The following is a 12766-nucleotide window of genomic DNA, read 5'->3' as shown; positions in this document are numbered from 1 at the left end:
CATCCTGAGTTCTTTGTTCAACCCTCATAGGCTGGAAGGACCCTTCCAGACCTGTGTCTTCAGGTAGCATGAAAAACTTCTCGGAACATGTTTTGGGGCTCATAGCAGCAGTGACAATGTCAATGAGAAGCACTTGTTCCATTCTTCTGGGCCACTTGCCCTCTTTCCTTTTCTCCCTTCCTTCTCAATAACCTATGTCAGTACAAAAACCTAAGTTTAGGGATACAGAACTTTTGTGAAAATTTACTTGCTTAAACCCAAAGCTTTTCAACTTCAGCTGCATTTCTTAAAGTTTATTTTGAGAGAAAGAGAGAAAGAGAGAAAGAGAACAGGGGAAGGGGAGAGAGAGAGAGAGAGAATCCCAAGCAGGCTCTGCACTCTCAGCGCAGAGCCCTATGCGGGGCTCAATGCAGTGCTCCATCCCACCAACGGTGAGATCCTGACCTGAGCAGGAATCAGTCAGGGCTTAACCAACTGAGCATTCAGGCGCCCCAACCTCAGCTGCATTTTAAAAGCACCTGAGACACAATTAAAACACTGTGATACTGTATACCCTTCAAAACTTCTGTTTTGAAAGCTCCTAAAAACAATAGGCAATATAATATGAGACAGAAATAAGCACAGAATTAAGGAGGGAGCCTTTATGTAACAGTAGCAGCCACCTGCAAAAGGTGGTGCAATCAGAGACACAATCACTCATTTTTTCTATTGTTCTCCTGAGCAGTTGTCACTTGCACAGCATGTGTGTGTTACTCCAGTCATGCTAACCCATGCTCAGCTTCTGTACTTAGGCTCTGGCACAATGTAGCATGTTTGTTTGCTCAAGATAAGCTTTAGGACTGAAGTGAGGCGGGTAAATGTGGACAAAAAGATGATGTGGGACAAACCGTGATTTGGCATCATCAAAAAATGCTTTCATTTTCAAACTCTTGTATTTGATGGACATCACTGTCAAAGATCCCTTCCACTGAGACATCACAAAGGAACTGAACCAATGACTTGTGAGGGGACACACATTAGACTGCCATTCATGAAAGGGTATTTTATGCACAACTTTCTGTTATTCTGTTGCAACAGATTTTTAAAACCATAATAGAGTTAGAATTCGAAAAAATCTAATATCAAAACTAGAAACTGGCTATACTACATTCACACACATACACACATGGAGGCTTTTTTCAACATGACTCTAAGCTATCATAGCAATTGGTAAAGAAAAAAAATAAAATAAAGCAAGTTCACACTACAACAACTCATATGATCAGATATTGCGATTTTATGGCAATAAGATGCAGGAATATGTTGCTATATATCCCAAATATAACATGATGGATTTTTTTCTCACCATAATTATCCCTCAGGAAAGAGGGGCTGCCTTGTTTCTAAGTCTTTGCATTTCTTGTATTACAAGCTCTTTTTTTTTTTTTTTTTTCAACAAGATCCTAACACATTAGCTTGAAATACCCTGAATCAATTCTGGTTTTAGATGTTCTATAAAGGATAACTTATAGAATCACTGTAAGAGGAAGCAAAGACATTTTGTATAGATTTTGTTTTTGTGCCTGAGGATTTGACCTCACCACTGCAGATGTCACTGTAAACATGACTCTCAAAAATCTCCTTAAAAAGCAGGACAATGTGTTGGTACATCGTGGAGGTCATTATTATACTCCTGCAGGATGAATGAACAACAAAAAATTGTTCTGGTGTCATAAAAAATCATAGTTGTTTCTTGGGACAAATTTCTCATTGATAACATCCTCCACTTTGAAAAAACACTGCTAAGTAAGATGATTTCCTTAAATGCTAGGATGGAAAAGCAATGTCTCTAAATTTTTTTTTTTAACGTTTATTTGTTTTTTTGGGGGGGACAGAGAGAGACAGAGCATGAACGGGGGAGGGGCAGAGAGAGAGGGAGACACAGAATCGGAAACAGGCTCCAGGCTCTGAGCCGTCAGCCCAGAGCCCGACGCGGGGCTCGAACTCCCGGACCGCGAGATCGTGACCTGGCTGAAGTCGGACGCTCAACTGACTGCGCCACCCAGGCGCCCCGGAAAAGCAATGTCTCTAAATGAATATGTGTTTTTCTTTTAGTTTAAATATGCACATATAATCAGATCAACAAATTAAATAGTTTTAAGCATATATTTCATTGTTCCATGATTATATTGAAAGGACTGTGGCCCCCCAAACATTTTCTCTTGCTTTATACCATTGAGAAAACAAGAGATTTTTCTTAAAATTCATGTCACCTTATATTTGGGCATATATGTTTAAATACGTATTTACAAATACTTGTAAGCAACTAATATTAAAAGCAAAAGGAGTTTGTTGAATCTTTGTGTGACTCTTATATATTTTCTTTCTTAACCAACGTGACTTCATTCTTTGAAAAGCAACAGAGATCACTGGTTTTAAACAGCAATCACAAATTCCTCCAAACACCATAAAGGAGCAAAGAAAAGTAAACACTGACACATTTTTTTCAAGGAGATGTGCCATCACTACACCAAAAGCACTAGTAGATTTAAAACCAAATATAAAGCTTACATAATATTAGCATGATAAAACTTAGACATATTTTTTACTAAGAACCAGTGAAATCAAAAGTCTTTAAGCTTCATTTTCACTTATACAACTTTCATTCCGACTGAATATACTTGAGATACAAGCTACTTTTTGTGGTTTTATTTATGAAATTGTAAAATAATTAATTCACAAAATCAAATTTTTACTCTTGAATAATATACTTTCTTTAAGCTTTAAACTATCGCATTAGATATTTCTCATATTTATCAAATTGCAAAGAGATATAGTCTCATAAAATCTGTTAAAAACTTCTAAATGGGATAAAAGAGTCCTTAATAAGAAGCATTAAATAATTAATAATATTAATAGGAATTAAAATTGTATTAATACTGCTATAGTGAGTGTTTAGCAGATGAAGGCTTTAAAATTCATTTTCAGACTCTCTAAAATATTCTTAAAGTACCAAAACAAAACAAAACAAACAAACAAACAAACAAAAAAAAAGAAATGTCTACTACTACAAGTCCCTGTTAAACATGAATGATTTCACATCAAACACTCTTAATCAAAACATGAGATATATAAATATGGAGTCAACACATTGGCTTTAAGTCTGGTCAATATTTAACTCAAAATCTTTAAATGACAATATTAACTTTAAATCTCACAAGACTGTGAGACATTTAGCCCCTTCCTTGTGCTCCTATGAAAATATGGCCTTTAGTGATATCTGCTGCATTTGTCTTTTAAATAGCAAAATAAAACAATAAATAAAAACTCTTTCTAAGTAATATACTTCTATAGAAATGCTAGCCTGACCTTCTGTGATACTTAACTTTATGTGACAACTAATTAATTAGATCACAGTACCCAGATATTTGGTCAAATGCCAATCTGGAATTGCTGTGAAGGTATATTTAGATGAGATTACATTGAAGTCAGTACACTTGGAGTAAAGCAGATTAGCCTGCATAATGTGGTCTTGTTCAATCAGTTGAAACCTTAAGAGGAAACATGTGAGGTCCCTGTAAGAAGGGATTTTTTCTCCAGACTGCCTTAAGACTTGAGCTGCAATATTGACTCTTCCCTGGTCTCCAGTCTGCTGGCCTGCCTTGCATATTTCAGGCTTGCTAGCCTCCACAATCACTCGAGCCAGTTTTTTAGTCTCACTCTTCCTCTCTCACTCTCCATCTCTCTCTGTCTCTCTGTCTCTGTCCTTCTCTCTCTGTAGATAGCTATAATGTCTCTATGCATCTATGTATCTATCAAGATAGAGAATACTTGTCCCCTAACAATGTACTCTAAAATGTATTTTGTTCATGTGTTTATTGTCTGTCCCCTACTGGACCGTATGTCCCTATAAGGGCAGATATTTTACCTGTTTGTTCAAAAACTCTAATGCCTTTTACAAAGGAAACCTCAAAAAAAAAAAAATTGAGTCAATAAATTCGATTTTTAGCCAATCTTTCATTATATATTAAAGTTGAAAATAATTAAAATTTTCATTTTAAATTTGGAGTACATCAAAGAGAAAAACTACAGTGAGGTAAAAAACATAGTGAATTTCTATATTGGGGGAATGGGCACATTTATTGGACTGATTTGACTACACTTTAATCATTAAAATGGGGCTGATTTCAAATTTTCTTACTGTTATCTACACAGATTCATAAGAAATCCAGATATTAAGACCATGTTGAAGAGCTGATATATAGATATTTATATTCTATATAATTTAAATAATCTAAAGCAACAGCTCCTTATTTTTGTTATAGTTCATGAACTCGTTCCCCCCCCCCCCCCCACGTCACCCCAGCGCTTATAATAATGGATGAAGGCTTGGAAATTCAGTGTATAATTTTAGTTGTTTGCTTGAATTAAATATTATGAATTTCATTACTTTCCAAAAAAGTTTAATCAAAACCTATCATCCAATTAGGAGCCCAGTTAATTAATGAAGTCTAACTCAACTTGAAGTAAATACAGCTTTTTAATTTCAGTTTATTTTGAAACATGCAGATACTTAAATTTACTATGGGAATGGTTTCTACAATTCTTACTTTCAAGCCCATTCATAAGAATAATGTCACAAAACTTTCCAAAATCATACAGCATCTTGTAAATATATTAAACTAAGGTTAATTAAAAAAAATTATATTACCTAGAGTGAGGAAAAAGCATTTAATCTATACAGAAGGCAATTACAAGAATGAAGGAATATGATATCTAGAGAGAATATAATGGTTAAGAGAAGGCATAAAATGATTTTTGAAATAGAACTGTAACTGTTTATTTTATTAAAAAGTTGACATAGGTTATCTTTAGTGTTTATGACTTGCAAACTAAAGTATTTAATATTTAACATGTTTAAATACAAGCAGCGGCAGTTTTGTAATCAAAACGAATAATTTGAATCATCTTAGAAAAATAAATTCATTATAATTAGGATATTTCAGAATATGATTAAAACATTTAAAAGAAAATGTATTCACCTTTCTTGTCATCAAAGTACAGAGTCTGTTGAGCTGGATTTGACCACTGGAGGGAGGTGTTATCATTTTGATCAACCCTGCAGGTCAAAATCGCAGTTCCACCTTCAACAACCGTTACATTCTGTGTTAGTGGAAACTGCCCTTGGCTGCCTAAAAGGGGATTAAAGAAAATGTTGATTAAATGAGAGTTATAAAATGATTAACTTCCCAAGAACTATGTTGGACTTCTTACTCCAAGTAAAATTTAAACCAACCAAACAACAACATAACTATATATTACAAAAAGACAGAAAAAAAAAAAATTGAAAGTCCTTAATTAGAGGACAAGACTCCTTCACACTCCCTTATATGTTCCAGAAAACCTTCTTTTCTTCCTAGGCACACATGAAGATTTATATGCAAATAGTAACATGATTGTCATTAATTTCCTTTGGCCTTGCATTAATAATATGGAAAGGTTCTAGTCATCTTTGAAGATAAGGCACTGGAATAATTTTGGCTGAATTGAACTCTCTAATGCAGGAGAGGAAACACATAAGACACTTCCCTGGTAGCTTTTATAATCCTGAATAAAGTCTATGAAATATGGATACTGGAACTTTAGATTCAATTTCTGATAACATAAAAAAAAAAAGAATCCTATTTTATCAGAGCTTCTTGTAGATGCAGCTGTTTTTAGAAACACAAAATGTGTTGGAGAAAACAATGTAAGTATTTTTCAAGAAGTGTTCATCTTGTGGAATATCCATCAAAATCTTAAAGAGATTAACTTAGGAGAAGTGATAATATTCTCCTTTGTTCCTTTTCTTGTTTTCTGATTTCCCCAATGAATATATATTTCTTTTATAATCAGGAAAAAAACCTGTATTTCAAATGACCCTTTGTTCCTTTTTCTTGTTTCCTGATTTCCCCAATGAATACATATTTCTTTTATAATCAAGAAAAAAAAAACCATATTTCAAATGACCCTTGTCAAATCAGATCAGTAGAATATAATCAAGTTTTCTATCTTCCTAAGTATCATACTAATTTATTAAGATAATTCATATAATAACTTTACTTAGTAAGAACACTTCTAATAGTTAAAACAAAACTCATGCACATGGAAACATAATACATAAATTTCACTCTAGTAAGATGATCTGGAGATGAGCTCTGCCAAACCCAGTAACAATTATCAACATGGGTAGAAAATGACTTTCCAGAGCCAGGTTAAAATACTATTATGTGAGCAAGGTAGTTCATTAAGTCAAGGATAATTTACATATGCAAGAACATTATGATGACTTAATCACACCCATGAAATATATTTCTCTTTTCTTCTTTCGTTTTGTAATGATTCTATCATTACTACAAGCACCACTTGAGGTTATGCTGGAGCTATTGGCATAAAGGATCTTATTACCAAGAAGCCTGTTGATTGGCACCGTAAGAGACAGAAGAGCCTGAAGGGGAAAATTTCTTTCCAGACCTAAGTGACACAAGCACAGAGGTTCATGACCATGTTATATAATTAAGCCTATCAAGTATAAAATCTGATATCAGTAGCTTTGTCTTCTCAATGCCAACCTCTTAGAGTCACTATGGCAACTCCCCAGGATATCTCCCTGTAATCTTTAGGGTGGAGTTTTTAAATTGAGGTTAGGAGATGTCTGGAATAAATTCTTTGATAGTTGACTTAAAAGTCAACAGGAGCCAGAGTGGGATGTGTTTCTCTTCAGCTCAGAGGTGACCTCTAGCAGGGAAACGTGGAGAACTATCAATCTTGTGAAGTGAGGTGAGGCGAAAACCACATAAGAGAAAACATGAGCTAAAACAGAAAGAAGGAATAATTACCAGAGTTATCAGATGAGCAGCTCATAAATATGAAGCTCAGAATGATTTTAAGATATTTTGCTCAAATTCCCAGGCATTGATGTAACACATAAATTGAACAAGCTGGGGGAGGTGGGATTCTTTAAGTAGTAAAAAGCACACAGCTGCTAATAAGAATACGCAGTTCACCCCAGATAACAATTTGACTATCAACTGGTACATAAATAATATCGTCTGCTTCTTTAAAGAAGTGGAAAAAGAGCAGTGATGCTTGCAATAATTTCATCCACTACATTTGCAAAATAATTTTCAAAACATCCCCATAAGAAAATCTTCTCCTTCTCATTTCACAGATGGGTAAACTGACACTGGGAGGTTAAGTGATTTTCCATGGTGAAACAAAGTCAATGAACCATTTGGAGTTTGTTCTGAAAGTTGAGATTTTTATTCTTATTTTTCCACAAGGGCTGCTGAGCCATAGTAACTTTGTCACTATTTGCTTCAGTGTGAATTAGACAACAACAACAAAATAAATGAGTAAACCCTTTGACAATGAAATTTCCAATTCCATACCTAGCCGAGCTATGCCCTCATAAATTTCAGTTATAACATTAAAATCAAATAACAGAGGATGTCAATAGCAAGTGCTCTTAAATATCCTATCCTATTCAAAACTTACTTTGGACAATAATTTCCTTAGTAAATCTTTCCTTACTGGCCTATAGAAGAAAGAAAGTAATAATTGTTAGGGTCTTCTACATGCCAGGTACTGTATATTCACTAGTATACCTACACCTGTCCTTTCAGGTAGGAGATTAGGACAGCTTCCCTCCATCTTCTCCCCACGTAGATTCTGACTTTAAAGTATTATGACTTCTGTTCCCTGGGACCTGCAGCCTAAAATCCCTGCAGTCAAATAATTTAGTTTTTCCCAATAGAGAGCAAACTCATGTGGAGAATCTACTAATCTTAAATACCCTTAGGATATGTGGTTTCCAAAATCAATTCAAAAGCCAGTTTTGTAAGCAGTCAAACTTCTTCTCAAGCTTTGAATTGCCTTTTACTTCTGGTTATAACCTGGAGAGAGCATCAGGTTAACTGCTACTTTTCTCTTTTAACTCCTTGTGGCTCAAGTTTGTCATTTAATCCCATTTCAGAGAGTCTTTCCAAAGAAGTTAACAATTTTCCCAATTAGAAAAATTAGTGTGTTACCAAATTAAGGATTCATTTGCAATGCAATCATCAGACAAATATTTTGGAGGACCTACTACATGCCTTGCCTTGTATGAATCAACATCTGAAAGATGCACAGAGGAAGAGAAACTTGCTAAGGAGACTGCAGAGTTCAGAAACTTTGGGAGAGGGTGTGATAGCAAGGGAGAAGGCAGTGTAGGTGTGGTATATAACTCGTTATTTTTTTCCTATCTGTGAGAATTTGTGAGATGCTTTGGTCATACCATTTGGGGCCTTACTGTAAAATTATCCTTTCTCTGGCTGAGCTCAGCACCATCCTAGATTTCAGAGGAGTTATTCTTATCAAACAAGTTTATGATCATCTTTAAAGGAAACAAACTTCCAATTTGGAATTGTAGAAGCTGGCTATTTTTCTATTTTTCCAGGCAGCTTATGTCCTTCATTTTCCTCCTCCCCTCCTTGTATTTATTCCCTTTCATTATTTGCATAAATATCAGTCTCCTTTACTTGTTCCCAGGCTATTTAAAGGGCAGGTGATGAGGTTGTCTTCCTTATCTTTGAATCAGCTGCATTGCTTAACATTCTGTATTGTGAGTTGGAACTCCTAGTGGGTGCTCATTGTCCAAAATGAAGCATCTTCGCAGGGTAGAGGCTGGCATTTGTAGGGGAACTTGTGACAGTAGAATGACGAGAATAACTCAAGTCTGTAGCATTTGTTCATGGTCAAAATAGAGGGGCAGAAGGAGAGACTGATTCTTCACCAAGAAAAAAAAATATATATATGGAAAACTTAAATTTCAAAACCCTTATTAGTAGAATATCTTAAGACAGTTTTTATGAAGTTCTAATTGAAAATCACGAGGAGTGTACATAAAATATAACAGATTGTGGTCTAGAACAGACACATCTAATACCATTGTCAGCCCCCAAAGTGAAACATAAAAAGACAGACTGTGCCAAATTTATGCTCCAGAAGGGGAAAAGCATAAAAGATAATAACTTTTCTTGAATATGAAGTATAATAAGCCCTAACTAAGCCCTTTTAGGTAGACAGACCTCTGAAATGGAAATATTTTACCTTCCCTTCCTGGTCCAAGTTCCCTTGCATCAACATCCATTTTGACAGTACCCTTCCTCTATCATCTCATCCTCCACGAACACTAAGCCAAAGGTAAATATAAGAAAAATAAAACTAAGCTTATCTGAGCCTTCACAATATTCTAGGCACTATTCTAAGTGTATTTCTTTTATTAGTGATTTACGTTTCATGCCAACCTTGTTGTTATCTCTGCCTTGAAGATGTGGGAACTGATGCAAAGAGAGTTTAAATAATGTGCCCACAGACACACAGCTAGAAAGCACAGCAGCTAGGTTTTGAACTCTTGCACTTTGTCTTCAAACCTCATGTGCTTGACCAAAAAAATGCTTTGAAAATAAAGTGAACTTAATTCTGACTAACTTATAAAACAAGCATAGAGTTTGGAGTCAAACAATTCAAAGCTGCATGTAGAACTTTTATAACTTTTTTTTTTCATTAATTTTGAGAGAAAGAGAGAGAGAGAGAACACACAAGTGGGGAAGAGTGGAAGAGGGATAGAAAATCTCAAGAGAAAATCTGAAGCAGGCCCCATGCCCAGCAGAGAGCCTGATATGGGGCTCGATCCCAAGACCGTGAGATCATGACCAGAGCTGACATCAAGAGTGAGATGTTCAATCCACTGAGCCATCCATGTGTCCCCTTTTACATCTATTTTAAATAATTGAAGGAACACTTGAAATTCAAGTAAAAGTTGTGATATGCTACAGCTGAGTCATAACAGCTCAGGAGAGTCAACTCTTCTCTCTTTTGCTAAATGACATGCCTTGGTAGCTGGAAATGGACCACATTGAGAATCTTTTCACTGTGGAAATTGGCAAACAACTCAAGTCAGTGTTTTTTCCCACAGAGCCAGGTGTTAAACATTTATAGAACACCACTGGAAAAGCTACCTTTGATGTCTCTTGTTGGGAGTATTGCATACATATATAGCATAAATAAAGTTTTTATTTCTTTCTGAAACCAATGAACTCTTCCTAATGTAATACAGTTCATTGTTGAAGTTCTTTTCTTCAAATTCTTCAAATTTTCAGTCTTTTTCCCCCTTTATCCTCACATCATTTTCCAAGAGGCCTTTTCTCCTCCCACCTACCAGTATTCAATAAAAGTCCCTTAAATGATCTTTTTTCCTCTATTCTGTTGAACTAATACTCTTCATAGTCTGCCAAGTTTATTTCTAACCAGTATCAGTGATTGAAAACCATTTAGGTTAGTTTCAGTAGTTAAACGGAAACAATTTGCTAATTTATTGCTGTGAAAGACACTTTAATGAAGAGCAATTATTCAATAGCCTGCAAAGATGGCTCTTTTGACCCTGTCTTCAAATAGCAGACAGAGAAGCTGCCATTATTCCTTCCATGTTTCCATTTCTCACGTACTTAGAGAAAAACGGTTCAAACCTTTCCCTGTCTAGATTAGGAATTACCGAACTCAAAATCAAATGAACTGAGTCTTGACTCTTGTTGGCCTCAGTTGACCTCAGTTAGTTACGGGCTGTCCTTGCTTCACACATTTCAAGAATGCTTTCATTGACTGACCACCAAGAACCTAGCACACTGTCAATAGTACATAAAGAAGCAAATTCTAAGTTAATGGCCACCTGGACCTTGCTGACAGGCTGTGATGTGCCATTACCGTGGAGAGGCAAAGCAGCAAAGGGAGATCTTTGAAGCCAGCAGTATTGTTCAAAGAGAGCAGACAGGCAAAGATGCATGTTTGAACACTGATCCCAAAACACGGCTCTGCTTCCAAAAACGGCATCATTCAAGCCTTGCTATCTCTTGAATGGATGATGAGTGAAGGCAATGGTTTTCTCCATCTCTCTCCCTGCGCTAAAGATTAAATGTGGGCCACAACAGTGGATCAGTGCACATTGTGCATGAGTGCTTACTTACCAAGAGCAATAATCACCTGAGATATATCTAGACAGACAGGCAGAGGTTGAGTTTCTGCACATCTGAGCGGGAGTGAGTTACAGTCAGTGATTTTTCAGGGTAAATGATCAAATTTTGTGGGTTATTTAACAGGAACTGAGGACCCTCATTATTTTTCTTCCTGAAAATGAGCACAACTTTCTCAAAGGAAGAACCAGCTTTAACAACAGTGAAGGAGAACAAATAAAAACAAGATGTGAAGAGAATTTAAGATATAGTTTTTCAATAGGAAAGCATGAACTTCTCACGAGATAAGCAATGTCACCTATTTTGATCCTTCATTTTAGAAAATATTTATACTTAATGAAAACTGTCAGTGAAGCCTACAAAATCATTTAATTAAGAAGAGTTATCGGCATCTGAATCAAAAGGCATGCATAATGTTTTGGCTTGTTTTTAAATATTTTTGTGTCCTCTCTAAAACTGCATTTATTTTTAAGTTTATAAAAAAAAGTTTGAGAGACAGAGAGCACGTACAGGGGAGGGGTAGAGAGAAAATCCTAAGCAGGCTCCATGCCTTCAGTGCAGAACTGGAGAGGGGCTCGATTCCACAAACCAGGAGATTGCCACCTGAGCTGAGATCAAGAGTCGGGCGCTTAACCGATCGAGTCACCCAGGTGCTCCCAGAACCTCATTTGAAATGCAAACTACTGGTTTCATATTAAGGTTCTCATATTTGGGTTATGAAAAGCAGAAGGGCCAAATGGATCAGTAGATACACAATATGCTAAAGGATCTGAAATACAAGAAATGACAGGAATAGGCAATTTATTTTTAACTGAAATACAAAGGCACCTTACTATGCTTTAGGTCTTTCCCTCAACTCTTCCCAGCTTTGTATTTCTCTCCCTCCCCACTCCATCTCTTCTGTTCAATCAACAGGTCTGAGATTTATACAAATAACCTGAATCTTAGAAAGTTCAAGATCATTCTTATTGCTTAGAGTCTAAAAATATATCTAAACGCACACACAGCATGCTATTACTTCCACTAAATTACTGAAGGCATTCTAAACAAATAACCTTCTAATGTGAAAGTTGTGGCTCAGTTGTTGTGTGTACTGAAACACATATTGCATACTAAAGCCTATTGGATTGAAAAGCACAAATGCTATTAATGCAAGCCTAAAATTCTCAAGAGAAGTGCAATAAATGCTCTATCATGTGAGAAAGGAAATTGGAGGAAAGATTAAGACTGATAACTAAGTGCAAAATGTTTCCACTTTTGGAATGTTCCTCTGTTCCCATGAATATTTAGAATTCTCTAGTAATTTTCCCGTGATTTCATTCTAGCACTTAGGTTTGTTCTGAAAAACTTTAAGTATTTCTGTTTTCCTAGGTTACCACATCATTTATTTTTCTTTGACTCTATCCTTTCAGGATTCAGCTTGCCTTATAGGGATAACACCTGGTATCCACCTTCTGTGCCACCCTCTGCCCAGCCACTATGGAGCATGGCCATCAGTCTGGTACTGCTTGCCAGTTTCCATAGAGACAGGAAGCACTTTGGAGACCTGTGTTCCATTGCAACTGCCAGACCAAGGCAGGAAAGAAACAAAGCTGGCGGGCAGTGGGTCTTGCAAGGCCAGGAAGGTTGGAAGGGCTTTCTCTTTCTGATATCGGAGCATAACAGTGCCAAATTGGCAGGTTCAACAGTTACAATCCTGTAGACCAGATTCTGGTGTTCACTGTGGCCATTGTGAGCGA

At 36.1% G+C, this 12766-nt stretch overlaps 1 protein-coding gene across 3 annotated transcripts in view; it reads right to left on the bottom strand.

The window, feature by feature from the left end:
* CADM2 (cell adhesion molecule 2) overlaps nt 1-12766 on the bottom strand; it is a 1087048-nt gene that overhangs the window by 266674 nt on the left and 807608 nt on the right. For all 3 annotated transcript variants that reach the window (XM_040484219.1, XM_040484221.1, XM_040484220.1), the window contains one exon: nt 5022-5171. In XM_040484219.1, coding sequence (XP_040340153.1) covers nt 5022-5171 — 150 coding nt within the window. The remainder of the gene's footprint in view (nt 1-5021; nt 5172-12766) is intronic.

This window comes from Herpailurus yagouaroundi, unplaced genomic scaffold (assembly GCF_014898765.1).
Source record: "Herpailurus yagouaroundi ecotype Mexico unplaced genomic scaffold, PumYag 162, whole genome shotgun sequence".
Classification (NCBI taxonomy): domain Eukaryota; kingdom Metazoa; phylum Chordata; class Mammalia; order Carnivora; family Felidae; genus Herpailurus; species Herpailurus yagouaroundi.
This window is presented reverse-complemented; position numbering and strand designations above follow the sequence as displayed.